General features: G+C 43.5%; 3 protein-coding genes across 3 annotated transcripts; 2 read left to right on the top strand and 1 right to left on the bottom strand.

The window, feature by feature from the left end:
- Nucleotides 1-15: 15 nt before the first annotated feature.
- PSMA7 (proteasome 20S subunit alpha 7) lies at nt 16-5,439 on the bottom strand. Its single transcript, XM_066561793.1, has 7 exons — nt 5,290-5,439; nt 3,947-4,073; nt 2,985-3,109; nt 1,577-1,699; nt 1,114-1,233; nt 501-563; nt 16-243 (listed from the first exon to the last, which is right to left on the bottom strand). Exons 1-7 carry the CDS (start codon nt 5,383-5,385, stop codon nt 151-153), a joined length of 747 nt encoding a protein of 248 aa, XP_066417890.1. The 5' UTR covers nt 5,386-5,439; the 3' UTR covers nt 16-150.
- A 907-nt stretch (nt 5,440-6,346) lies between these two features.
- Nucleotides 6,347-20,332, top strand: SS18L1 (SS18L1 subunit of BAF chromatin remodeling complex). The gene is made up of 11 exons (XM_066561314.1): nt 6,347-6,503; nt 9,128-9,204; nt 9,864-9,948; nt 10,789-10,933; nt 13,507-13,704; nt 14,678-14,842; nt 15,711-15,812; nt 16,214-16,306; nt 16,928-17,047; nt 17,789-17,916; nt 18,127-20,332. Exons 1-11 carry the CDS (start codon nt 6,435-6,437, stop codon nt 18,151-18,153), a joined length of 1,209 nt encoding a protein of 402 aa, XP_066417411.1. The 5' UTR covers nt 6,347-6,434; the 3' UTR covers nt 18,154-20,332.
- Nucleotides 20,333-21,182: 850 nt separating this feature from the next.
- On the top strand, nt 21,183-26,169 carry MTG2 (mitochondrial ribosome associated GTPase 2). The gene is made up of 6 exons (XM_066561513.1): nt 21,183-21,401; nt 22,494-22,641; nt 23,246-23,361; nt 23,635-23,853; nt 24,496-24,634; nt 25,029-26,169. The coding sequence occupies exons 1-6, from the start codon at nt 21,216-21,218 to the stop codon at nt 25,421-25,423; spliced, it is 1,203 nt and encodes a 400-aa protein (XP_066417610.1). The 5' UTR covers nt 21,183-21,215; the 3' UTR covers nt 25,424-26,169.
- The last annotated feature ends 1,641 nt before the right edge of the window (nt 26,170-27,810 follow it).

The following is a 27,810-nucleotide window of genomic DNA, read 5'->3' as shown; positions in this document are numbered from 1 at the left end:
TTTTTAAATAACAGCTTTAAAAAAAAATCAGTAGGTTTATTGTAGATCTCAAGAGAGCACAGTATGAGTAACTGGAATGCCTACATGTCTATACAGAATAACCCATCACTCGAATTAAAAAGAAGCAGCTAAGTGGGTGCATTTCATTCATCATGATGTTTTCTTCTGTTTTTTCTTTTCATTTTCTTCCTTTTCCTTTTCAATTTCAGCCACATACTTCTCAATTTCTTCAGGGTTTAGGATCTAAAACAGAAACATGGGTGACCCTCAGGATACCAATAAACTTAAGAGACATTCATGGAAGTGATTCTAGTTCTGCCATGGGAAGAACTGCTGTTTATCTGAAAGCAGGTACCTGCTGCAGACACAACAACATTCCTTGGCCACTAAGAATAAACTGAAGTATTTGTCAGTGCAAAATGTGAGATTAAGTGCAGGCAGATCAACAAGGACAGTATCAGAGACAGGCTCAAGGGGAGAGAAGCAAACAAGAGCCTCACCTTCAGCGGCTGCTCCCGTCTCATGACTGCCAGCTCGATGTTCTTCCCACCAGACTGCACCACCTGCGTGAGGCAGAGGGAAGCTTTAGGAGCCTGGCCAGGAATGCACTCCAACAAAGCCCCCTCAGGTCTCCTTAGAAGGAGAACAGATATGGATGGGGTGTATTTCACTCCTTGGCTCTTAAGCTCTCAACACCAGCAGCACTAACTTTCAAAAGGGTCTTCACAGTGGTGCCAATAACCTGGGTAGATGGAGAACACCTCAGCCCCACCACCTGACCTGTGCCATTTTCTGTATCTTAAACTTCAATTAAAAAATAAAATATTCAGCATGTGCTTTAGCACATCTCTGGTAAATTTTTGTAAACACCCAGAACTAAAGTCTGTATTCCTTCTCAGAGCTGCTGGTAAGTTCTGTGTAAACTATGGAAATTGTTACCCTAAATATTCTGAACCTTGAATTCAATCTAACATCCCCCAGCCTACAGTAAACAGCTCTCACAGATCCTTTGCAGTATTTCCTTGGGACATCCACAAGTATTTTCCCTTATTCACATCTAAGAAGTGAATCTGGACAGAGAAAAGCCACAGAAGAGATGTGAAACAGCCTCACCTCAAGAAGAGCCTTGATGACAAGTTTAATAGTCAGATCATCCGTTTCAATGGCCTCATCAGTGTAGTTTTTCTCCAGGAACTCACGCACAGATTTGGCTCCTCTGCCAATGGCATTAGCCTGGAAACATTAAGGGAAAAAGAAAATGAATGGGAGTTTAGAAAAGATTTCATTTGCAGAGTAAGAAAGAAACACAAAGTTGTACAATTGCATAATCTGTCACACACAAGGACAGTTATCTGGCACACATGGGTTGGTTTTGGGGTTTTTTCTGAAAGCAGGACAAGACTTCCCAAGGAAAGCTGAACTGCAGATGGCCACTCTCAGCACATTTGATCATTAAGGATTTTTGCAGCTGTGAGACAGCACCATCTGGCCAGAGATCTCCTCTACCCCAATCCCACTTTAAAGGAGACATTAACTCACAAATGTTCCCTTTCCAGCAGGGACTGCCCCCACTCACCTTCCAGGCATGGTAGGTGCCAGAGGGGTCAGTCTGGTACAGCCGGGGGGTCCCATCGAAGTCGAAGCCCACGATGAGGGCGGAGATCCCGAAGGGCCTGCGGCCATTGCTCTGCGTGTACCTCTGAGCACAAAGGACACATCTCAGGCACTTCTGAACACATTTCTACCTGCAAAGCTCACTCTGGAGCAGTGACAACCAGAAGAGCCACCAGAAATGCTTTTAGCTGGCTCTCTCCATTAGTCAGAACTCTGTATCCCATGGAGCCCCTAAGGCAGGGGAGAGGTAGTTCCTGTCCAAGTTCCTGTCCAAGCCTGTTCCTACACCTGGTTATGGCTTCCAGAAGCACCTCCCCACCTGCTGAGGTGCTGAGGCAGCCAGAGCCAGGTCTGCAAGCCCCAGTGTGCCAAAAAATACCATGAGGACACCTGAAGAGTATTCACCAATGATTTGCACTGATTCCACAGGAAATCATGGCAGCTCCTGCTGTAAGCAGGTTACACTGGAGCCATGTCACAGCCCTCCTGGGACACTGCTAGCAAAGTCACTGCCATGTCACACACCAGGGGCAGGAGGGCTGACACCCACAGCACCACAGCAGGAGCTGGGGCAGGTGTGTTTGCAACAGGGTGAGAGAAATGGTGAACGTGCCAGAGAGACAGACACAAATGTGAGATTGGAAAAAGGAACAAAGTGAAACTCTGGAAGTGGTGCCTTGCTCTGACAGATCAGTGATTATTACAACAATCACATTATTACCATCACCACTGCTCCAGCACATCTGTGCATAAGTAAATTAAATTTTCTCTAATTCTTGCTGGTGGCTGAAAATCAGTTTAATACACTGGCTAATGAGTAATTTTCTCACAGAACACAGCTGGGCATATTTTGATGCTGCAATTCATTCTAAATTCATGACTATCAAACACAAAACATATTAAATACTGCACCAACTTGCTTCCCTCTTACCCATCCCTGCAATGGCTTTGCAGGAGTTAAAAGAAAAGACAGTGACCCAGGCCCACTGTTCTGGGAGTGAGATGAGCAGTGTGCTCTTGATGACATGGCACATGGAGCTGTGCAGGCCTTACAAGAACTAATTGCTTTATCTTGGGGGAAGAAACTCAAACAGCACTCAATTGTTCTTTTCCATTCCCAATAAAAACCTACAGTGTGTTTTTTAGCAGGTAAGTGGAGTGAGGCCAGAGCACAGACATTTGCACAGCTTGAGGAAGTGTCAGATACTCCATGCTACAAAAGGTGTAGTTCATGTTACACGTGTGACACTCTAGTCCCACCTGTCACACACCTAACTGTACATAATGCATAGCACAGGCTAACACAAGAGCATGAAACACCTCTGTCAGGTGAGGACACATCCCCAGCAGCTCTGAGCAGCCCCAGGTACCTGTTTGAGGCTGGCAATGTAGCGTGTGATGTACTCCACGGTGACAGGGTCCTCCACAGTGAGCCTGTGGCTCTGACACTCCACCCGAGCTCTGTTTATGACTATCCTGGCATCAGCTGTCAGCCCTGAAACGACAGAGTGGCCTCAGAGTCATGAAAAACCCTCAGAACACCAATCTGACCCTAAAAGGCACAGGGTCAGTGTCAACAGCAAGGGAAAAATCAAAGCAGAGCTGAAGCTCTGAGGTTTCCTGAGCAAGAGCATTTGTAAGGCAGCAGAAGGTGGTTAATGCACAAAAATAACTAAAGGGTTTAGTTTACAGCTTCCATGTTTGTGAGTTAGGTGACACATAATTCTGAACCAGGTAATGGGAGTATTACTGACAGCATTCCATATCCCAGCTAATTTGCAGTGCTTATTCTCACACACATTATTCCTCATGCAGTCCAGTTTCATCTGCCCAGGTAACCTCATCTAGTTAATGAGGCTACAGCAGCATGATGTTAGCTGACTAAAGTGGGACCCTTTAAAAAAAAGGACTTTAAAGAAATTTATTTCTTATTTAATTCTTCTTATTATTTACTTTTTAGCTAATGCTGCCATTTTTCACTTACAGCCTTATTTTTATTAGAGAAAATTTCCTCAAGTTTGTGAACACCCCTGCACATATCCCAGACCCTGGCTAAGGGAGCAAGGCAGGAGAAAGAACTGAGCCTCATTCCTGCACACTGAACCTAAACCCTGTTGTTTTAGTCAGTTAAATCAGATCTCCTCTTAAAAATATTAAAATATTATTGACACTGACACTCTCCTTCTCCGTATTAAAAAAAAAAGCTACTGTGGAAATACTGTGCCTCCCACAGTTCTCAGCCAGTTACACCCCATATTTTGGGTTCCCAGATTCCACAAACACGCCCAAAGGTGCCCCAAAAGCTGCCAAAAGCCCTGAAGGCACCATGTACCTGCAAAAGCCATGCAGACATTGTCATCCAGGGCACAGATCTTCCTGACAGTTCTCTCATCCTGCAGCTTTGCCACTGACTTCTTCTCCACACCAAGGACAACAATATCCTTCCCTCTTACTCCAACCTTCCGTGCATGAAAAGAAGAAGTACAAAAGTTAACCCAGGTCCAAAATTCCTGATAGCTGCAGGAATTGCTCAAGTGAGCAGTAACCAAGCCCAAACCCCCACACTGTAACCATTACCTCAGCTTGAAGTCAGGATTTCATTTCCCACTCAACCCGGAGGCAGGACTGATGTAACAAAAATGGCAATGCATTTCAGGGTGCAGTTTCATCATCAGTTTACAACAACCTAAATCCCTGTGGCTCCCAAGAGACAGACTCAGCTCCTCTTACAAACTGTCCTTTCTCCAACAGCACCATCAGTGTTTCCACAGCCACAAACACCCCACTAGTCCAGTGGCACTGCTCAACTCAGCGCCCAAGGCATTGAAGAGCAGGCCAAGTAACACCTACAGCTGCCAAAATGTTCTGTCTGTAGCTGCTTTAATTCCTAATTCGTACCTTGAATACAGCTTTTCCAACATCACGGAGGAAAAAAAAACTCTCGACCCTTCCCTTTCATTGCCACTGTTTCTTACAGGGGGATGGGAATCAGCATGTTCCAAATGTTTCCAAAAACATTAATCTCAATAAGAGACAAGATGGGTGGTTATATTGCATGCTGTCTCCACTTTCACAGTATTTTTAATTTCTGAAAAAAACGAGGAATCTCTCTGGCACTAAATCTTGTTATATTCATTCCCATCCCAAAAATGGTACATTCTCTTTTTGGTAATGCCAATTAAAACATACTACAACTACTAATACAGTTATGACTTTTTAAAATTAAAACTTATTATTGCTAGAACTCATTACAATCACTAATACAACGGTATTTACAAATTAACACTTTTTCCTCCTCCCCTAAATGAAATAAAACTTTCATTGAGCAAAGGCTTGGGACAGCTGGAAGCCGGGAGAAGCACTGCACTCCTAAGGGCTTTTACCGACGTGTTCCCAACGCGCTGGACTCTGCCTCGTGCACAAACACAGAATATCACAATCTGCAGCACGTAGGGACCGGGAGAGGATCCCTCCGGGCCTGCCACACCGCCGGAGCCCCTCAGGAAGCTCGGGGCTCTGGGCAGCCCCACGGACCATGGATCCCGCCAGGGAATGTCCCTACAGCGGCTCCCGCGGCCTCCCGGGCCCGCCAGGCCGGGCGCGCAGCGCGGCCCAGCCCCGCCACAGGCCCCGTCCGCCACCGCAGCCCCGCCAGCCCCGCGGCCGCCGACTCACCGCGGTGGAGCCCTTCTTGACCGCCTCCTGCGCGTACTCCACCTGGAAGAGGTGCCCGTCCGGGGAGAAGACGGTGATGGCGCGGTCGTAGCTCATGGCTCCGGCAGAACCCGCACCGTCATCCGGGCGGGCCGGGGGCGGGGCCGCTGCGCTCTGCGCTGCGCACTTGGCGTACGCTGTCTGCGCTGCGCACTTGGCGTACGCGCTCCGCTCTGCGCACGCTGCGCAGCGCCCGGCACGCCCCGCAACTGGCGCACGCAGCGCGCAGGGAACCCAGAGGGGTTTGGGTGGAAGTGACCCCAAAAATCACCCCGTGCCATGGGCAGGGACACCTTCCACTACACCAGGTTGCTCCCAGACCCGTCCAACCCCGGCTTGCAGATTTCTAGGCATAGGGCAACCGCAGCTTCTCTGGGCACCCTGTGCCGGGGCCTCGCCGCCCTCGCAGAGAAGATTCTCCCAATATCTAACCTAAACCTTCTCTTTTCCAGTGTGAACCCATTCCCCTTGTGCTGTCACTCCACTCTTTTGTAAACAGCCTTGCCCCATCCTTGCTGTGAGTCCCCTAGAGGTACTGGAGAGCCCCAGTCGGGTCACGGATTCAACCCACGGCAGGCCGCACAGCCCCGATTCCCCAGCGTTCCCTCGCAGCAGAGTTGCTCCATCCCTGTCCCCGTGTCGCCGTGCTGCCCTGGCCGCTCCCTGTCCCCCGCTGTCCCCACGCAGCGCACTTGGCGTAGCGGCCCCGCGCCGCTCCCCGCGCTGGCGCACTTGGCGTACGCACTTGGCGTACGCAGTTGGCGCAGCGGGCGGCGCGGCCGAGGCGGCGGGAGCCGGGCGGCCGGGACCGCACCATGTGCGGGCGGCGGGGAGGCAGCGGCGCCTCTGATCCCGTTCCCTCCCCGAACCGGCGCCGCCGCCCCTTCCCCGCCGCCGTGGGGGCTCGGGAGGGCGCGGCGGGGGCGGTGCCCGGCGGCGCGGGGCGCGGCGCCCGCGGGTGTTCGCGGGGCGCAGATCGTACCATCTGCGGGCGCCCCCCTGCCCGTGCACTGCGGAGAATCCTCGCACGGCAATAGCAGCCAGATAATAACAATATTATTAGAGCCTGGAACCGATATATTATAGACACATAAAAATCCCCCACCATGTCGGTTGCCTTTGCTTCTGCTCGCCCAAGAGGCAAAGGGGAGGTCACCCAGCAAACTATCCAGAAGGTAAAAGAGCATGCTTTTATACAGACAATTTTAGACATTTATTCTGCCCATGCTCCTGCAGCTGGAGGCTGATTTCTAGGGCGATCAGGAAAACTCGTGAATTTGCGAGGGCTGCAGAGATGGACAGCTGGAGAGAGAGAGGTGGGGGAAGGAGGAGGAGGAGGAGGAGGTGGAACAAAGCAAAGGTGTTCAGATCGCTGCAAAGAGAGCGAGAGAAGGACGTAGGGAATAAAATCGGGATGGCACGTTATCCCTGCTGCTCGCCAAGGGGAAACGCTGCCAAGCGTACATTGGGAAACGGCAATAAAATTTGCAAATATGCGATTAATTGATGATGGTATGTCAGCTTCTGGCCCCCAAAGAATCCAACCTAAAAAAAAAAATTGAAATAAAATACTGAATTTGCAAGGGTTTTCTTTTGTATCTGGATGCAGAATTTTAATCTCTCAGAAGATAGAGGGAGCATCAGCCACTGGTATTTTTCATAAACTATTATTATTATTATTGTTGTGATGTGTTTATTGATGTTTAGTGACAAACAAAGGTTTTGAAAGATTTCCTCTGGAGAGGAGATCCCCACATGGGTCTCATGTGGAGGCCAGATCAGAGGGTGCCGAGTTGGGAAGTTATTGTTTCCTATTTCCCAGGACTGGCAGCACAAGCAGACCCTGGCACCCTTCTCCTGCAGAAGGCGATGGTCAGGAGCAGCGAGGCTGCCAATGTCAATAAAGAATGTGCTGGTTTGGCTGTCACTGCTGTTTGTCAGGTGCATTTTGCTGTCATTTTGGCCGTTCCCCACGGCTCAGGTGTGGTGGCAGCCAGGTGTGAGCTCCGTGTGGTCCCTTCTCTGACACTGACCAGGGCAGGAGCGCCGCTGCCAGCACAGCAATTGTCACCCTGTGTCACCCAACCCTGTCACCAGGGGCTGGGCAGCCAAGCCGTGATCTGCCACCCGTTTGGGACTTCTAGGGGACAAAAATCCCCTCGGTGGCAGCGTGTGACAGAGCAGAGCTGAGGGCAGGACAAACTGCCACCAGAGAGCCCAGAGAGATGACTTGCATCTCAGGAGGCTGTTTGGAAACATCCCATTTTGTGGAGCTCTTGCAGCACGTGGTCTTGTGAGCCAATTGTTTTAAATACTGAATTTTTTCAGACTCAGTGTATAAGTTTTCCTCTAACCTCCAAATCAGCTGGAATGATTTCACAATTGAGTTGTTTGTAATTAAACCCACACCCACAGACAAAAGGGCAGATAAAAAGTGCCTTCTGTTTGATTTTCAAGACCTTTCCTTTTTGCATATTCATAAACTTCATGGAAGCTTCAAAATGTTCTTTCTTTAAAAATAGCGAGTGGAACCATTTCCCATCTGAGGTGCATTTGCTGCCAGGTTACTTTGGGACTGCCCATCAGTGTTGGGCTGTTGGCAGTGATCTTCTCTTTGACAAACAGCAATGCTGAGGAAGAGACTTGCAGGCACAGGAACTGGATGGGATTTATAGTCAAAAATGGAAATGCAGAGAGAGCAGGAGAAAACATAAACTCCAAAAGTCCTATTAAAGTGAGCTTTTGAGAACATATCCAAATTTCAATGAAAAATATTGTTCTTATTTGCATTCATATTATATAAGCAGCTTCTTTTTATTTATTAACTCAATTTTAATAGCCTTTCAAATCTGATCTTATCCCAGTATCAAATATTCCTAAAATAGATTTCACACGGAGGAAATCAGAGCTTTTGGCAATAGAGTAGTGCTGGTGCTCCTCTAAAATAGTTCATCAAATAGCATTTCCAGGGCAGTGAAATTCAGTTCTGAACCAGAAATGGTTCTTTCCTCAAGAGCTCTCCTGCCCTGATGACACAGAGGTTCAAAAGCTCAATCTTGCAAGCACTTGATAGCAGTGGTACCTACAAGCTCCATTATGCCAGAGGCAAATCTAAATTTCTACATGCTGGTATTATTTTTTTTATTCATTCACCTGGAGAAAGTGTGCTGCATTCACAAGAAATCTGGGGGAAGGGGACAAACTAATGTATCACAAATTTCAGAAGAACTCAAAGGGTATTTTAAGCTTTTAATCATATTATGAGCTCATTAAATAAAAGTAAGGACATATTGGGATATAATTCTCTTAAATATGGTTTCAGTAGCTGCAGTGATGCAAATTTTGTACTTCATCAGGTTCAGCTGTCAGCATGCTCTAGTCCTGTGCAGGAAAAGGAGTAGGTTTAATTGTTTGAAAGTTTGTTTCCTACTTAAAAGTAGGCATGTTAGTAATACCTGACATTTTGGAAAGGGTAGGGTGATACTTTGGGATGAGGCAGAGATAACTCACAGTGAAAGTGTTTTCCTTCTTCAACATCAGAATTTATCTGCCATTTAAGGAACAAGCTAAGTGCATGAATTCTTCTGTATGGGTGTTTCAAGTAACCACTTTAAAGATAACTGTTTATAAGTGAATCAACCTTGTGGCTCAATAAAGTCATGTGGAGGTAATTTACAACAGCCAAAGCAACAAAACTGCACAAAACATCCAGTGCCAAGGAGGGTGGAGAATCACAAAAATACAGGACTTTTATAAAATTCTCATAGTAACATGTTCTGGTCCTATTTCCTTTATGCAGATGCTAGATGAAAATCACCACCTAATACAATGTATTATGGATTATCAGAGCAAGGGGAAAACTGCAGAATGTACTCAGTGAGTATTACAAACTGGGGAGTTTGTTAGAAATGTTTCCTGAAGTCTGGCTCTTCCCTTTGCTCAGTGGCACAGCTGTTGGTTTGCTCTTGGAAACACTCCTGTTCCTTTCTAGGAGCTTTTCCAGTTCATGGAGAACTGTGAAAAAGCATAAATGGTTCTGGTGGTGCTTACTTGAGTAAACACTCCAGTTAGAGCACTCTTGAGAAAAATCATGTTCTTCTCAGCTTGCTGGCAGGGAAAACAGGTTTTGGGCTTTGGAGTTGTGGAATTTCATTCCTATCAGGGCCCTTGTTAGACAGAGAAGGGAAAAGTGTCTGATTGTTGGAGCAGCTGACTGGGTATCGGTCCTCAAAGATGGAGGTCCCAGCTGCACAGTTCAAAGTGCTTTCAAATGAGGGTGTATTTTGACTCTCTCTTCCCCCAAGTTTATCCTTTTGATGTTTATCCTGTTATAAAAGAGGTGTTGAGCACTCTGATCCTTGATGGGAAACGTGACAGCACAGACACAGGTCATTGCTACTGCTATTTATTAGGACAGATTAAAAATGGGTTAAGGTAATTTAATTAACCATTTGTAAAGAGGGAAAAAAAATAAATACTTGGAATTTTGTGTATTGTTAACCCTTTCCAAATGAGCTTTACTCCTTGTTCTGTAGATACCAACAAATCTTGCACAGAAACCTGGTTTACTTGGCAACAATAGCAGACTCTAACCAGAATATGCAGTCCTTGCTTCCTGCTGTAAGTACCAGTACAATTACTGTAACTAATAATTAGTTATTAGTATAACTAATATCATAGTTATTTCCCTCAGATACATTAGCTATGCCAGAGGGAAATGTTCTTTGATTCTGTCACTGATCATTATAAATGAACAGTTTTTTAGTATTTTTCCAGCTGAAAGTTTTGAAGTGGCCAAGTAGACCACCAATCAAAAGTTACTTCTACTGCATTTAAATTATGTTTTATGGGACATTTGTGTTAATCTCTGTCCCATAACTCAAGGGTTATGATGCAGTGCTGCAGATCTGAACAGCTCCATTTGTTCCAGATTCAATATTCTTACCCGTTCTTATTCTATTCTTTACTTGGGGGGAAAAAAATGCTGCTGATTTGCATCAAAAATCTAATTCAACACTCAGGCATCGGTTTGTCTTTACACATGTTGTTATCCTTGCTCAGTGGATTGATTTGGGAAGTACCACACATAACACAAACTGCAGCAGAGCTTGGCGAAGGTCAATCTGTCACCACGCTCCCGTGTTGTCTTTGCTAATGCATTCCCCGCACTGGTTGTGTTTGGAAATCCATGAGTGCAGGGGAACGAGCACAGGAGCCACACTCTGTGACAAACACAATAATTTCAAGCCCTTCACTGTGCTGCTGCCTGTCAGCTGCTCTGTCGTGCTCAATGTCATTCACACAGAGGAGTCAAACCGAGAAAGATTCACCCAAAAATCCAAGCAAACACGTATTTAACCGAGGCAGTTTTTAGTCATAGTCAGGCTAATTTGGGGGCTGCTATTTTTCTAATTCAAAACCTAACCAAAAATTTGCTTTTTCCTCCTTGTTGTTTCGCAGCCACCAACGCAAAACATAAACTTGGGCCCGGGAGGGATGAGTCAGAGCGCCTCCAACCAATCCCTCCACTCGCAGAGCAATCTCAGCGATGCCATCGGGACCGGCCTCCCTCCCTCCTCCCTCATGCAGAGTCAGATTAGCAATGGTGAGCTCTGGTCCCCTTTGTGCTGCTTTGCTGTTGCCTGGCAACAAAATCATTAATGCAGAATATACTTAGAGAGCTGGAAAAGACCTCTCCTAACTCACCTTTCAGGCATATGGGGATTTCAGGCACACGCTGAAATCACCACAAAATGGCTACAGGCAGGAATGGTGTTGGTTTCTGCAGAGTGCTTTGTGTTTCTGCAGAGGAAATCAAAGACTTTTTTTTTTTTTTTAATGCATGATGAAAATCACCGAGGAAAGATGCATCCAAGTTTTTAGTAAGAAAAATTCTATGTTGCAGTATTTTTGTCATGGAAGTGGCAGGGTTGGCCAGGGTAAAATGGAATTGTTTGCATGAGTAACCACACAACCAAGCCTCCAGATTGCAAAGACCTTCCAGGATACATTTCTCCTTACAAATCATTTGGTGTTGCACCAGTCTTTGTCCTCTACAGAAGCTTGCAGAGGTTGTACTACACAGTCAAAGAATTTGCACAGACATTTCATATTAATAAGATAATATAATCTGTTTGGTTTTGTTCATGCAACTAAGCTAATTAAAAACCAATTTTTAATATGTGCATTTTATATTATGAATAATCTGTTTATTTTGTAGATCATAGTTATTCAGTCAGTTGTTTCTGTGGGTGTCTCCCAGAGTAACAGAGAGCAAAACCAGTTTCTATAAATAGAAATATCTGATTGTAAAATCACAGACCTTGGCAGGGGGACTCAAGAGCAGACACAAGCCATGAAATTACTTCTGAGTTTTTGAAAATCCCTTTGTGGTCAAGCCTATTGTACCTTTTACACAATTGGATAAGGGACCTGTAAAGTGAACTTACTAAATTTTTCAGGGCCTTTGTTTTGAAAGATTTAATACTGAGTATGAGTATTATATTAGCTCAGTCAAAACATTGTTTTGTGTTATTAAGAATAGACATTTTTAGTGCTACTGTTGTTGGTTTTCTGATTTGCTCCCCAGCCTCCTCCAGATCTCTGGAGTAATTTGCTGCTGATTGAAAGAACCAGACTGGAAGCCATGAGGACTGGACTCATCCACATATTTTCCCTTACAATCACAAATCAGCCAGACTTTTTTTTTTCTTATTTTAAAGAGGGCCAAGAATCTCTAATTTTTCCCATGCAAATAAGGCAAGGTTTACCATCACTTGCTTCACTCCACCTCTCACTCAAGGCAACTCTATCTCCATTCACACACTGTGTGACCTTGTACTACACCAGGAGCAGCTTTGCAACTTAAACAAACTGGAGCAAAACACAGAGATAATTTCCTGTGGCAGCATTTTGACCCATCTCCACTGATTTCAGGAGAGCTGGCTGTCTTTATCTCTTGTTGAAACTCCTGCTTGCATCTCGTCATCAGAGGAAAATATCATAATTTACAGCAAATGTTCTAATTTTGATGTCTGTGAAAACCATTAAGGGTAATTAATGAGGTTTGTACTAAATGAGTTAGATGTTTTTCAGAGGCTGCAGATACACTTAATAACCCTGAATTAAAATATCATTATTTAAACATTGCAACATAATTCTGCCTCTTCTAAGGATTCTGCATTCTACCTAAATTAATTGAGATTGACAACAATAGGGCTGAATTTAGATAGACAACAATATGCACCATCACAGCTTGGATAGTAACAATCTACAGTGAAAACAGCTTTGTAAAACTCATTCATAAAACTATTTCCAGCAATAAAGAACAAATAAGAACCCCATTTCCCCCAATATTAGCTACCCAACTGCAACAGAATTCTGAAAAATAAGCACACTGCCAGGTAAGCAGGGTGATACAAATACAGGATGTATCTGGAGCAGTCTGATGGTTACATTCTGATGTTGGAAAGGGACTAACAACTGGGATTGTAATGGTGACTTGGAAAATTTATCTTCCTCTTCCTGAGGTACTTTTAGTCAAACTTCAGGAAAGGGAGAGATAGGGTTGTTCTCTGAGCAGAGGCTGCATTGGTACTTCAAAAGCCCCAGCTAAGAAGGTGAGCTGATTATAGAGGAACTATATAGTTATAGATAGTTATATATACTAGTTATAGATAGTTATATCCACTATATAGGAATAGTGGATGCAGCAATGTGCAGAGTGTCTCTCAGCCACTGCTGTGCCTTCCTGTTATCACCACCTGTGTGAAGGGGGAAAGGAATCAACCACAGGACAAGAGGAAGGAAAGGACAGATTTCCAAAGGCTGGGATGTTCCCAGAGTCCATCTCTTTTCTGAAGTACCTGAAATTACTGGCATTTTTAAATTCTGCTGCCTGCAAGGAAGTGGTTGTAGGGCATTGCTGCTGGTTTTGTTCTTCCCATCTGCAATCCTGTACAGCCTGGATTTGGCTGCCAGGAAGAGGAGGTTTGCTCTAGCTGTGCAGCAGGCACTTTTAATTTTTCTGTACAAAACAGGGAGTGTTAATAAAGAGGACTTTTGGTTTTTTGTTTTGCCTTATCATAAGGTATTTCAGAAAGGCTGCAAGGCCTCACGCTCACTGTGCTTTGCCAATAAAAGCTGAGATTTTCCTGTTGCTCTCTCTAATTTTTGCAGGTCCTAACCACGTGTCTATGCAGCAGTCAGGCCAGAACACCATGCCCACGACCTCTCTGAGCATGACTGTCAGCAGCCACGGGACTGGCCCTGGCTACAGCCACACAGTGCCTGCGTCTCAGAACGTGCCAATGCAGGGCCAGGGCTCCATAGGCAATTACGTCTCTCGAACAAACATCAACATGCAGTCCAACCCAGGTAACTGCCTCTGCCTCCTCCTGGGCCACCCTGGCTTTCCTCTGACCTCAGAGGGTTTGCCACACATGACTTTGTTCTGTAAATATTTCCTGTAGACAGCTACAAACATACCTGAGGAACAGATAGCTTTCAGACATCTCTGAATTTCCAGGTGCCAGTGTAATTCAGAACAGTTTCACACTTGCTTTAACTTAGGCTGACTCTCCATGGTTAGGGCTGAGCTGAGGAAAAGAGGGTCAGGTAGAGGTGCAGCAGCATTATCTGATAGCCCTGGCAGCAAATCCCACAGCCATGGGAGGGATCTGAGCAGCACCTTTACCCAAGTAGAAAGAACCTGTCAGGGTATAAGACATTCACTGTTTGTACATTACTAACCCATTTTGTTATTTTATTGGTACTTCACATTGTTTGCAGGGCATTAAGAGACTAGCAGACAACTCAAAAAAAAGTTTGGTAGTTGAATCCCATTGAATGGGATGTCTGATGCTTTGGAATTCTTTACAGCAGCATGACATTTAGGAATCAAATAAATCCTAGAATATCAGTTTACTTAAACTCTATAATCATCAGGTATATGAGAAGATGGAAGCACAAGAAAGAATACATTAGAAAAGAAATGCAACAATTAAATAGTCAGGAGGTAGACATGAACAATCATTTCTTGTTTCTTCCTTTAACCCTACTGCAATAAGGTTTACATTCTTTTGACTAAGCTAATAATAATCAAGGGCTGGGTATATTTTTAAATATCTGCTGAAGCAAATGGCAAGAACTGACCATGTAATAAGATCCCTTCTGGATTCCAGTGCAGAAGAGTAAATAAATCCAGTAGGACTACATCTCCCCCTGTGGAAAATTCACAGAATTATCAGGATGCATGTTAGCTGAAGGTTTTAGCTTGCTTCTAAAGAGACGAGGAGAGAACTGCCCCATGTTCATTTTTGGAAAACAGTCTTTTCCATGTCCCTTGTAGTCTCCATGATGCACCAGCAAGCAGCAACGTCACATTACAACTCAGCACAAGGAGGGAGCCAGCACTACCAGGGACAATCCTCCATTGCCATGATGAGCCAGAGCAACCAAGGCAACAGCATGATGGGGCAGCGACCCATGGGCCCTTACAGAGCTTCACAGCAAGGTAAAATTGCTATCAGATTATTGATAGAACTCTCATTAGACTCAAGACACTCAGTCTGTCACGTTTACAAACAGAGAATCCCACCCAGGAGCACAGGAAATCCTGAATGGTGCAAGTATCATGCCAATGAGATGAACTTGAATCTATTTCAAGATTCATCTATTTAATTATTTTGGGTGTTTAGAAAAATAATTCTGTCTAAAAGGGATCTTATATATCTGAGGAAAAGATAAACAATTTGATATACAGCTCATTCAGGGCACTGGGAATCTGTTCAATTCTTTCTCATGGTGTTGGATCAGCCCTAACATGGCACAGTTAGCAAGGAACACATTTCTGGAAAGAAGACACAGTTTGCCAGCAATTAGAATGAAAAATTAGGCCAAGGAAAGGAAAACACCAGAGGATAACTACCATGCTGTAAGACCTCTCTGGATAAAGTTCTAAGAGGTAATAAAGCTGCTAGACTGATTAGAAAATAAACTGAATTTTGCTAAGAAACAAAGTAATGTATTAATGAAAATATATTTAATTCTGACTGTGCTCCTGAGCATGGAATCCATTCCTGTGCTTTCTAATAACTCAGATTAGTAGATGAAATGCAGCCCTTACTTTCAGTGTTGCTGCAGAAGTGAGTGATTGTAGGATGTGTTACTGACTGTTGTGTGATTTCAATTTCAACCATCTTTGTCTGAGATTACAAATTTAATTCCTTTTTCTAGTGAGAAAAACATCTTTATAACTGCTCTCAATTGTTTGCTTTTCCAGACATAAACTTTGTTTACTTAAAAAAAAAAAAAAATTAGATAAGAGAAACGCATCCCTTAGGAGTACACAGGCTCAGTGTGCCTTGTCTTGTGCCTTGCAGGTTCCTCGCAGCAGTACATGGGTCAGGAAGAATATTACAGTGAGCAGTACAGTCATGGCCAAGGCTCATCAGAACCTATGAATCAGCAATACTATCCAGATGGTAATTCCTCTGAGCTGGGCTCACTGTGATACTGCTGAAGTGCAGAGCACCACGACTGCCATGTCCAAGGACATGGCAAACCTATTGTGCTTCATTTCCAGTCTCAATGCTGGAAAATTAGAATCCCAGGGGATGGGAGCCTGGTACAAAACATGCACATCAGTGCACCCTGCTATATAAATTGCTCCAGTTTAAAAAAACCCAGTTTGGATTAGGAAACACAAGAGTTCTATCCATTGTGACTTTCCTTGCCTTGTATTCGATATTCTCCCTAAGGGGTCTGTATTTGCTCTTAGCCTCATCTTGGTGCATAAGCAGCTTCATCAAATATATTAAATATACATTCAACACTTATGGTCCCAATAAGAATGTATCTGACAAATCTTTGTGACTCCTTGCAGGACATGGTGATTATGCCTATCAGCAGTCATCCTATACTGAACAGAGCTACGACCGGTCGTTTGACGACTCTACACAACACTACTATGAAGGAGGTAGGGAAACACAGCAAAATCTTAACAGTAAATTCAATATATTATTGAGAAATCTGAACTCTAAATTAACTGGTACTATTAACTGAATTATGATGAAGCAAGGTGGCATTTAGGAGAAGCGATGTCTCCTATAGAGCCTCTGTTCATTTTGTTGTTTCAGGATACAGCAAATGGAATTCCCTTCATAGGTATTTGAAAAAAAATACCAGTAACAACTAGATAAGTGGTCTTTCTGAGATATATGAATAAACATCATTATCTAGAAGAAAATAAAATGAGAGGGCTTCTTGAGAAAGCAGCTATTTACCCTGGCAGACTTACCTTTGTGACTTTTCCTTCTGAAGCCCTTCTGGTATAAAAAAAATTACTTTGGGGAACAGGTTAGTTGTTTGGTTGTTCAGTGATGTGTATAAATAAGTAACTCCTATCCAAAAGAATTAAAAATCACTGGAGAAATAAACATCTTGCTTGGCAAAATCCAATCATTTATTTCTAAGAAAAGTATTTGTGTATGAGTTCTAGACCAAGGCTCCTTACACCTTTGTTTTCCTTATCATCCACATGTACAGTGAAATACCTGCCTCATCTCTGACCAAACAATTCCAATATTTCCCTCTCCAGGAAATTCTCAGTACAGCCAGCAGCAGGCAGGATACCAACAGGGAGCTGCACAACAGCAAACATATTCCCAGCAGCAATACCCAAATCAACAGAGTTACCCAGGACAACAGCAAGGATATGGTAAGAAAACTTTTCAGTGGCTGGTCAAGTGTTTTCAGTGTTTCACCCTGATGCCTCCATTCCTAAGCTAAAATAGGCTGTAAACTATTTCCTTGATTAACCTTGGATTAACAATGTACCAAAATTAGCCAAAGATCTAGTAAAGGGATTCTGGGCAGTAACATATGTAAGTATAGCACTGCATTCATCCTGAATCCTCTCTCTTTTGATAGAAGTTAGAAAATACACATTTTCTTCATGTTGACTTTGTGTTAAACATCATCAGGAGGACACTGCCTGGGTTCCCAGGCCTCCTACACACCTAGTCCTTCTGAACTGACATGAGAAAGAACATCAGCTATCCAGAGAATCACTCCTCTGTTGCTTATGGTGGCACAGCCAGATTAGAGAGGAATTTAAACATGCAGTTGTTACTAAAATATAGGCCAGGTAGTTTGCACAGAGATCATAACTGAGCTGTACCAATACAGATTTCAGGAGGCTTCACTTAGAAGTATTATGACATTTTTTGAGCAAAGTTTAAAATCTGAAGTTTACACTGCTGCAACTACATCATTATTAGTATTAACACCTCCTAGTGTAAACCTAGAGGGGAGGTCTGGGCAGAATTTACTCACAGCTCTTACTCACAGAGCTTACTTTGTTAGCATCTGTTTTAGATTGTGTTAACTCTTAAAGACTCCAGCAAATCAAGGCTGTAATGGATTTTTCTGCCTGTAATGGATTTTACTGTCTTCTCAGGTCCTGCACAAGGAGCCTCTTCACAGTATTCCAGCTACCAACAGGGACAGGGGCAGCAATATGGAAGTTACAGAGCTTCCCAAACCGGCCCATCCGCTCAGCAACAGAGGCCTTATGGCTATGAGCAGGTAAATTGTCTAAATCTCTGCTCTGAAAGAGCAGATCTGGCTGTTAGCTCTGTCTATAAATCTGTCTGATAATTTGGGGCACGCATGTGGGTGATACTTCAGTAGGTCTTGTAAAATTCACAGACCAAAAGAAATTGCCTAACTTGCAGTAAGCCTCCAATATATTATCCTTCAACATTTCTATTTCTTCTTTTTTTTTTTTTTTTACAGGGACAATATGGAAATTACCAGCAATAAAAGAATACAGTGCTGTGTCAGATTCCTTTCAATAGTATCTCAATCTTTTGAACTGGATGTACAGGCAGTTTTGATTAATTGTAATATGTTGGTTACCCCTTAGCACAAAGCAGCGTCTGTATGTGAACAGTGTTCATTTCATGCTGGATATGAAGCAGTGCACTACTGGTAACAAGACAATGCTTTAATGGTTTGATATTTGGTGCTGTGTATAGTACTGTATGTTGATACAACACAGAAGTTTTTCATTTTACCCTCTCTTGTCCCATTCTTGATGTTTCTGAATAGCTTTAGGATCATTAGATCACAGTTGTGCCCCGTTCTGGAAAACAGCCAGATTGTTCTGCAGTCTGGCCCAATGCAAAGCCCATCAGTCACATCTCAGTCCAGGGAAGTTCCCTGTGGTAAGTTATTGATCTTTTTTTAACTGGATGCATTGAAGATTACGTGCCAGCCTCCAAAATCCATGGCTCTTCAGTTTACTTCTACAGAACAAGGGGATGGATACATTCCTTATAAAATGGCACTTCTATGCTAAATGACAAAAAATAGCTGCAACTTCTATAATATCTACCTACCCACCCAAATCCTATGATTCAGTAATCCTCATAAGTCCACATTTCTGTTGTGAAAGATAAAGAAAGAGGATCCAAACCTCTGATCATAGAAATGTTAATAAATAGAGGCACCTTTCATATGTCCATGAAAACAAAGGTATTTCTGTTGTGGGAAGGAAACCAAAAGGGAGCTCTGAGACCTGCAGTGTCAGCCTGCTCGACATCAATATTGCTTCATATCGTGCTTAGCTGAGAAAAACACCTGGCAGAAGTCCCACTTTGAATATCCTAATTTTATAACTTGCATATACATTTTTGTGCCAAATTTTGCAAGCAGGTGGCTGGCATCCTTCTTTATTCTGATTCTTGTGCTGCCCTTGCTCAGATTCCCCAGCAAGCATTATAACCATAAATATTGTCAGATTTGGTGGTCTGTTGTTCTCACAGCTCATCATCACTTTTATTTTTCCTATTGTAGCTTGACAAAAAATAGTTCAGAGGTAAAAGAAAAAAAAAAAAGCATTTTTATTGCAGACAAGCAAGTAAATTCAGCTTTAATTGTGAGACACTATTATGCATATAGAGAGAGGAGCTATTAATGGGGTCAACCAGTGAGAGAATACCTATAGAGGGAGAATTTAGAGAGAAAAACTAGTGGTATGTAAAAATCAGTATGAACAATGTAAGTCTCTTCTATTCAGTTTTATATGTTCTTATAAAGTCTTGGGGGGTGAAAAAACGGTGCTTTTAAAGTGCTTATATAAGTGTTAAACAAAATACTGTGTCCAAATTGCTCTGAAGCAAAAAAGCTGGGATGGCTGTGTAGGCCACAAACATTTTTTGATATGAGATTAACTGCAAATTTACAAAAGTAAATACACTGTGTAAGATTTTCTCCTTTTCTTTGTCTGACTGATGTTATTTATGGGATTTCAAGTACTTTATATTTTGAAAAACAAAGACCACAAAGAAAACACATCTCTCAGTTCATTACTTTTTTTTCCTTTGAAGTAAATCTTTAACTGGACAACTAGGGAGTTTACTGTTAAATGTTGTCCAAGCACTGTCCTTCCTATGTTAATAATTTCAACTACTGGTAAAATAGAAGACTTTTTTTTCAGTCAGTCCTCATTTCTCTCATCTTTCCTGCTGATGTTTTCATACAAATAAGTACTCTCAAATAGCAAGGAACAGAAAGGAAGTAAGATTGTTTTCTTTATAATAATTACTATTACAGGTAGCCAGAAGAATGCAATATTGCTCTTTGGGAATACGCCTTTTATGTGGTTTTTTAAAGTGCTGAAATGCTTTTGAGAGAATATGAACAACACTTAAACCGAAACAGCAACATTACATCAATCTGAAATGTCTTACATTAAGAACTTCGTGAATGTTGTGTATATAATGTATTTGAAAGAGCACTTTGAAAATAGTTTGTACATTTATTTCCTAATTTATACATGATTTTTGGTGTTAATATTTCTAATTGTTAATAACAAAACGTTTATTTAATGTGTCATCCATTTTTATGTATTAATGTGGAAACAAAGTGATGCCAGCATTTTGACTTCTTCCATGAATTGTATCATTTTTTGTTTTGTAATACAGAATGCTTGAAAATGGTTTAGTTTAAATATTATCTGAAAGTGGATTTGGCGGTGCTTTCCTTGTGGCAGATGGAATGGGTAGCACAGGTTACCCTTTCCTTGGGGGTGCTGATGGTGAGAGCTGACCATGCCCCAGCCCGCGAATTCCCCGGGTGCTGGGCTGATCCCGGCGTGGGCAGCGAGGGAGGCAGAATTCTGCTCCTCGGGGCATGGACCTGCTGGAGAGGGCCCAGAGGACCAAACTGATCAGAGGGATGGAGCAGCTCTGCCACGAGGAAAGGCTGAGAGAATCACCATTGTTCAGCCTGCTTAGGGGAACTTCGGGGTGCCTTCATTGCAGCCTTCCCGTGCCTGAAGGGGCCTGTGAGAAAGACGGAAAGAGACTATTTACAAAGGCCTGGAGTGACAAGACAAGGGGAAATGGCTTCGAGCTGGCAGAGGACAGGGTTAGATGGGGTATGAGGAGGATGCTCGGTACTGCGAGAGGCGGGAGGGTGCCCAGAGAAGCTGTGGCTGCTCCAGCCCTGGAAGCGCTCAAGGCCAGGTTGGACGGGGCTTGGTGCAAGCTGGGATAGTGGACGGGGAACGAGATGATCTTTAAAGTCCCCTCCAACCCAAGCCGTTCTGCGTTCTGAGTCTCGCGGGCTGCCTCAGCCCTCACGGGCGCCGTTTTCGGGACACACGGGCTGAGGCGGGGCTGAGGCGGGGCTGAGGCGGGGCTGGGGCCGAGCTAAGCCGGGGTTGAGGTGGGGCTGAGGCGGGGCTGGGGCCGAGCTAAGCCGGGGTTGAGGTGGGGCTGAGGCGGGCCGAAGCTGCCGGGGCGCGGCTTTGCCGCAGCGGCTGCGCCCGGGAGACCAAGGCGGAGCCGTGGCCGAGCCGTAGCCGTGCCTGTTCCTCCATGGCGGTGCTGTGTGGGGCCGGGCTGGGCACCTCCCTGAGGCGCTGCGGGGCCGGGGGGAGCGGCCGCAGTCCCTGGAAGGCGGTCCTGCTGCTGCTCAGCCCGCCGGCTTTCTCCACGAGCTGCGCCCGGTGCGCCAAGGACAGGCGGCTGAGGCAGAAGAGAGCCATTTCCGAGCGGCAGCTGGTGAGTGCTGGGCTCTCCGCGAGGTCGGGGTGCCTCCCGCCGCTGGCCCTGCGGGAGTGAGGAAATGCTGGCTAAAATATAATTGACTTCCAGAATAGTGAGGAAATGAGTCTGCCCCGCGATATTCTCCGTGCTCACATTGATCGTAGTAGCGGTCCTCTTCCCCTTTGGCCTCTTTGGGCGGGAAGCATCCATAAGTCAGAAAGTAAAAAGGTTTTTAAAGTTAAAGGTCTAAAACGGTGTTTTAGCTTTAAATCTAAAATACCGTTTTGTTTCTCACTGGTTTTTTAGTCTTGCGGTGTAGTCAGCTGCCAAACAAGCATCACTTTATGTCAGAGAAACTTCAGGGTCCTAGAATTTATTCTTCATCTTATTTTTATATTTACACGTCTCTGAAAAATCTTATTTTCTAATGATCCATAAATCACTCCCCATTAAAAACCATAGTTTACTCTTTCGCCGTGTGGTGGTGCCAAATACTTTCTAAAAGAGGCTTTTTAGTAGTAGTATAAATTTGCTTATCAAAAGTTCAGGTGAGAGGAGGTTTTTTTTCAGTTGCTTATCTTTGGTATCATAACACTAATAAGACTTTTTCTCTCACGTACTATTTGTGCCGTTTATTTAAAGTGACCCTTAAAGGCCATTCTCATTATGGAGTCCCTTAGTAACTGACAGAATTAGAAAGTTACCATGATCACAGTCATGCTTTCTCTTTTCATCCCTCTGTGTAAACAATTCCACCTGTCAATGAATGTACTTCCCTAATATTTTCCCTTGGGAATTTCAGCCCCTTTTCTGGAGATAGATAGAGCTATATCAACATAGCATAGCCTTAGGCATTTGCTTTTTAAAAAGTTCTTAAAAACACTTGAAAGATGAGATCTGATTTTCTTTATTATTACACTCAGTACAGTGCATTTAGTTGATCTGTGAATGCCAGCAGAGTTCTGGTTCAGAGTTCTGATTTTTTTTTTACTGTTGAATGAAATTCATCCTGGCTAAAAATAGCAGGTCTGGCTAATAACTAAAACTTCTTGGAAGATGAGTCTGATAAATTGTATTTAAAGGTAGCAACCCCCACCCTTGTTGCAGACACGTTATTTCGTGGATCAGCGGAAAGTGCGTGTGGTTGGAGGACAAGGAGGAGACGGGGGCCATTCCTTCCACAGTGAGCCCAGAAAAGTGTTTGGAGGTCCTGATGGTGGGAATGGAGGTGATGGGGGTCATGTCATTTTTAAAGGTAAACCTCACCGAATCTGTTCTGTTTCGTGCCGTTGTTTTCTTGCTTAACACCCCACCCCAGCACAAACAGCCCTGCACGGATGGTAAGAAATGGTAAATGGTAAAAAAAAGGTTAAAATGGTTATTTCTGTATGAGGTGTCTTCGCTTTTGAAGTTCTGTCCTGAGCTGTGATAAGGAGGACATAAATGACACTGACAGCCTTAGAATTTTGAAAATTGAGGTATTTTGCAGATACTTTGGTAAGTGGTGCCTGACTGTGTTAAGATCTGATTAAATTTTCCTCTTAAGATGAATAAAGCTGCTTCTGCCACCACCCTGCTGTAAAATCTAATCTAGCAAATTGATTTTTGTTTGGAATGACCACATTAATAAACCTAAGCAGCTAAGTACAGACAGTTAAACTTCATCACGACTTAGATTGATGTTAGTCTTCCCTGATATGTTATTATTGAGACAGTAAATAAAAAATAGGGACAATAAATAGTAAATAGGATGTGCACTCATGCAATATTCAAAAAGGGAAAGAACAATCAAGAGTTGACTTTTCTGTGCCTGTTTTACTAAAGCAGTGTGTTCAAAATGTGTGTATTTTACTTTTCAGCTGACCAGCAAATGAAATCACTTTCTTCAGTGTTCCGCTTCTATCAGGGCTTTCATGGAGAGAGAGGAGGAAGCAAAAACTGTTATGGAGCTAACGGTGCACACATGTATGTTAAAGTAAGTCAGTGGGTGCTGGGTGCTAGCTTGCTACATGGCTGATTTTCAATCTGGAGAACCTTATTGTGTGCAAATCTCATGTGTAATGGAGGGTAAATGTCTGACGGTGCTGTTTGAGTTCAGAAAGTGAGTTTCATGAAAGACAATTCTCTTTTTGGGCTCCTCACCTTGAGAATATGCAGGAGTGATTTTCAGCAAATCTGAAATCAGCTGGTGGAGGATCTGCTGCAGGCTTTGAGCTTCGGTGTAATGCTTGCACCTCTTCCCTTTGAGGTCCCCGTTGGTACTTTGGTGAAGGAGGATGGTGAGGTTGTGGCTGACCTCACCCAGCATGGAGAAGAGTACATTGCAGCCCATGGAGGAGCTGGAGGGAGAGGGAATCGCTTCTTTCTCTCCAACGAAAACCGCGCTCCGAAATTTTTCACTCCAGGAGAGCCAGGTCAGGAGAGGGTCCTTCATCTGGAGCTCAAGACAACAGCTCATGCAGGATTGGTGAGTTTCTGTTGGTTCAGCTTCCACTTGACTGACTGAAGAAATAATGTGAGAGAACATTTTCTTGGCCCCTGGCTCGCTTGTTTGGAGACACAGCTCGATGCTTTCTTGCTGTTACTTGGTAGAAGGGTGTCCAAAGTCATTCACAGAGCTGTCGCTCTTGTGCTACTTGGTGTTGTCCTACTTCTGCTAAAATCCATACTATACATAGAGAAACAAGATTCATCAGTGGTTGCTGATGATGTACAGCAGCTTTGTCTGCTGGTTCTGCAGATGAACACTACAATGTAGAGAATTCTTTTAAATTGGCTTGTTTTCTTGGTTTGGGGGTTTTTTTCCCTAAATTATAAAGTTCAGATCATCTGTTTCATCCCTCTATTTCTCTTTTTACAGATCTTAAACATTTGACTTCATTAGTGACAGGTTTATAATCCTCTGAAATGAAAAATGCTCAACTTTGAGCTTAAGCTATTTTTGTATTTGAGTATGGAAATATTCTAACACCAGCTGGCAAACCTGTGAAAGTTATGCTTTGCTGCAAAATGTTCTTGATGTAGTCCAACAACTGCAGAATAACTGTCTGGTCTAGCAGAATTTTTCAGATTTGTTAAAGATTGAGATATTTGTGTGTTTGTATTCCAGGTGGGCTTTCCCAATGCTGGCAAATCCTCACTTTTGAGAGCCATCTCCCGGGCAAAGCCAGCTGTGGCTGCCTACCCATTCACAACCTTGAACCCCCATGTTGGCATTGTCCACTATCAAGACTATGAACAAGTGGCAGGTAAGAATTTGAAGTTTGTTGTGTGTACCTTGAAAGCAATTTGTGTCACCTTTGTAAATGCTTTAAAATGCTGCAGAAATAGATTCAGGAGTTCTGTAGTGTTCTTGCTAGTTCTAAAGAACTTCAGAGAAAACTCTACTGAAAGCCCATTTCACCTTCACTTGTAGGTACCCTTAGTGCCAAACTATCAGTCTGTATTCTGTCTGCACTGGAGTAATCTAAATTTAGGTATTTTAAAAGATAACAGCAGCAAACTTAGCATGAGTTGTGCTTTAATATTGAGGCACTGAGATATAATTTAAAAGTACTTCACTGGCCAATAAAAGACTGGGGGGGGATTTTTGGGGGGTTTTTTATTGGATCTGCTGGATTCACTGTGAAATTTCTCTTGCAGTTGCTGACATTCCTGGCCTAATCCAAGGTGCTCATCAGAACCGTGGGCTGGGGATGGCCTTCCTGAAGCACATCGAGCGCTGCCGCTTCCTCTTGTACGTGCTGGATCTCTCTGTGCCTCAGCCCTGGAGCCAGCTGCAAGACCTGAAATATGAACTGGAAGCATATGAAAAAGGCTTGTCTGAGAGGCCTTGTGTCGTGGTTGGGAATAAGGTTGACCTTGCTCAGTCCAGGATCAATCTGGCACTCCTTAGGGAGCAGGTGGCTGAGAGGGTCATCGCAGTGTCTGCGCTGACAGGAGACAACTTGGAGGAGCTGCTGCTGCATCTGAGAGAACTCTATGACACCTTTGTGAAGACAGAACAGTCACAGGGACAAAGCCCAGTCAAGTGGTAGAAGCCACAACTGCTGTGAACTGTGCTGGAAGGAGAGCAAAGTTAAAATAGTAGTTAGATTTGAGTGCATCTCTGTGACTGGGGCTTCCTGTGGGTGTTTTTGTTGTTAATATGGAAGGGCACAGCATGGGGATTTGTTCTGGACTGCTGCTTTGGAAAGATTGTTTTGTTTGTTTGTTCACCTTTGAGGCGTCTCTGAAGTTTTACAACAAAGCTTGAAAATTCTAATCATGGTGGGTGTTGAACTGGAAGCCTGGCTCTTGTTTGGCATACTATGGAATGAAGAGAATGCTGTCTAGTAGAAATGACTGAAATTCGGGATCTGCAGGAGATGTTGCCTTATTTTATGAAGTGTACTGAAGTCACTTTCTCATTTTTCACTAATCAAAAGTTCTAAACATCACGTGGCCCCATGTTTGTCTGTTTTTATATTATGGGCAATTTCTTAAAACTTTTCTCCTGTTGTGGTTTGGTGTGGATTTTTCTCCTCAAAGGGAGGCACAGCTCAGTAATTTTCGGGAGGAGGAACATGAAAGACCTGCAATTAATGACTGAAATTATTTTCTCCTTAATATAAATAATTTACTGTATTTAAATGCTGGCAGCAGCTAAGTAGCTGAATAAACTGGCCAGGAACCAGCCATTTGAGACTCACATCTGAGTTCTCCCATTTAGGAATCTCAGGCAGTGTTCTAAGAAATCCTAGGCTTAGATACATCAAATAAAATAAACATTCAGTTCTTTGTGTGTGTGTGTGTCCCTTTTTTTTTTCAACTATATCATTTTATGGACTGTGTTCTTAAACTTTAGGAATTCAGGAATCTTAATTTAAAACAGTGATCTTTGCCCTCTCATACTGAAAGAAGAGCTGCTTCTGTATACTCTGGTCATATTTTCTGTAAAAGATTATTATCTTAATAATGGAAAGTCAAAATTCATCAAAACATATAGTTAAACTTTTTCATAAGGGACCTGAACAGGCTTGTGGGGTACTGAGACACTGTCAGAAATAGAGGAAATTACTGAGTGGATATGAAAAACACAAAGCTGTAGCCTCTAACCACTTTTTGTAATACACCACAGTGAAGGTGATAATTCTCTCTGCTTATTTCTCTGCAAATTTTTGATTTCATCCCTGGTAGTCTAATGCTTCTGCATGGAACATCCTTAAAAGCAGGGTTTTAATTCTGAAAAAGTACAGGTCAGCTTGAAAGCCTGAACTGATTAATAAATTATGGCCAACCAAGTAGTTACCTCTCCTAAATTCACATTCTGAGTATTTCTACTTGTGGTCAGGTGTGGGGAGTAATCTGTGCATTATAAGCAGTGATGTTGGTATAAAAAGGATCAGGAAAAATTCAAAACCAATATTAAATCCTAAAGTCTCTCCTGTGTTTTGCTTCATCCCTGAGATTTACTGAGTTGAATTAAATAGAATTTAATATTCAGTTCCGTTCTTCTGTTTGGATTTGTGCAGCATTTTTAGGCTTCACTGCTGTTCTTCCTGCTATTGCTACATGCTTTTCAACCACTTTTAATAAAACCAGGGGAAGGTTGCCTGAACATCAAAGCTGGTGCATCTTCTTAGCAGATTCTTTAATACCCACAGAGGCTTTTCACTCTCTCTGGCTGTGTTTGAGGATGCCAAGGGCTGCTCCAAAAGCCTCAGTACTGTGAGGAGCTCCCAGCCTCCCTTCAGGGCTCAGGTGTCCCAGTTCCTGCAGGGAGAGCAGTGGTGTTTACTGCGGTGTGAGAAGCACTGCAGGTTTCCTGACACCTCCCAGAATGTGCCAGTGATCCTGCTCTGGGCTCTTTGTTCTTAGCGTTTCAGCCACCTGCTCTGAGGTGACAGCACCAAGCTCCTAAGCTCTGTTCCTAACAGGCTTCAAAGAGGCTTTGCAGCCTCAGGTACTCCCGGGAAAGTGCCAAATACCTCCAGCTTTGCTGTTGGAACAGCTCTTTGGAGAAGCTCGGACTTCCCGTAGTCTTTAACAGCGTGGGTCACGTTTCTCCAGGGTGCTCCTTCACAGTTTGCAAGAAGATCTCTTGGGTCCCATTCCAGTGGAGCACAGGACTGAGGAGGAACCTCTGGTTCTGCTGAAAATAAAGTATTTGCAAAGGAAATGCATTTTGCCTCTAAAAACAGAGAGGGAAAAAAATCATTAGTTTAATGGTGAACTGTTTTGGGGAACTGTTGTGTGCTATAGGACGTCTTCCCACTTTATTTTGGCAGGGGCTGGGGTGGGCGGGCTTGTTTTGATTTAGGTTTTGGTGGATTTCATCTGCATTATTCCCTTTTGCTTTCCTCTGCTGAACCCTTTGATGGTGACTTTGCTCCTTAAGCTACCCAGAGTAGAGAGATATGGTAGATTTTATTTCTTATTCTGA

The sequence above is a fragment of the Molothrus aeneus genome, chromosome 17, assembly GCF_037042795.1.
Source record: "Molothrus aeneus isolate 106 chromosome 17, BPBGC_Maene_1.0, whole genome shotgun sequence".
Taxonomy (NCBI): Eukaryota; Metazoa; Chordata; class Aves; order Passeriformes; family Icteridae; genus Molothrus; species Molothrus aeneus.
Note: the sequence above shows the minus strand (reverse complement) of the source record. Positions and strands in the feature narration are given on the sequence as shown.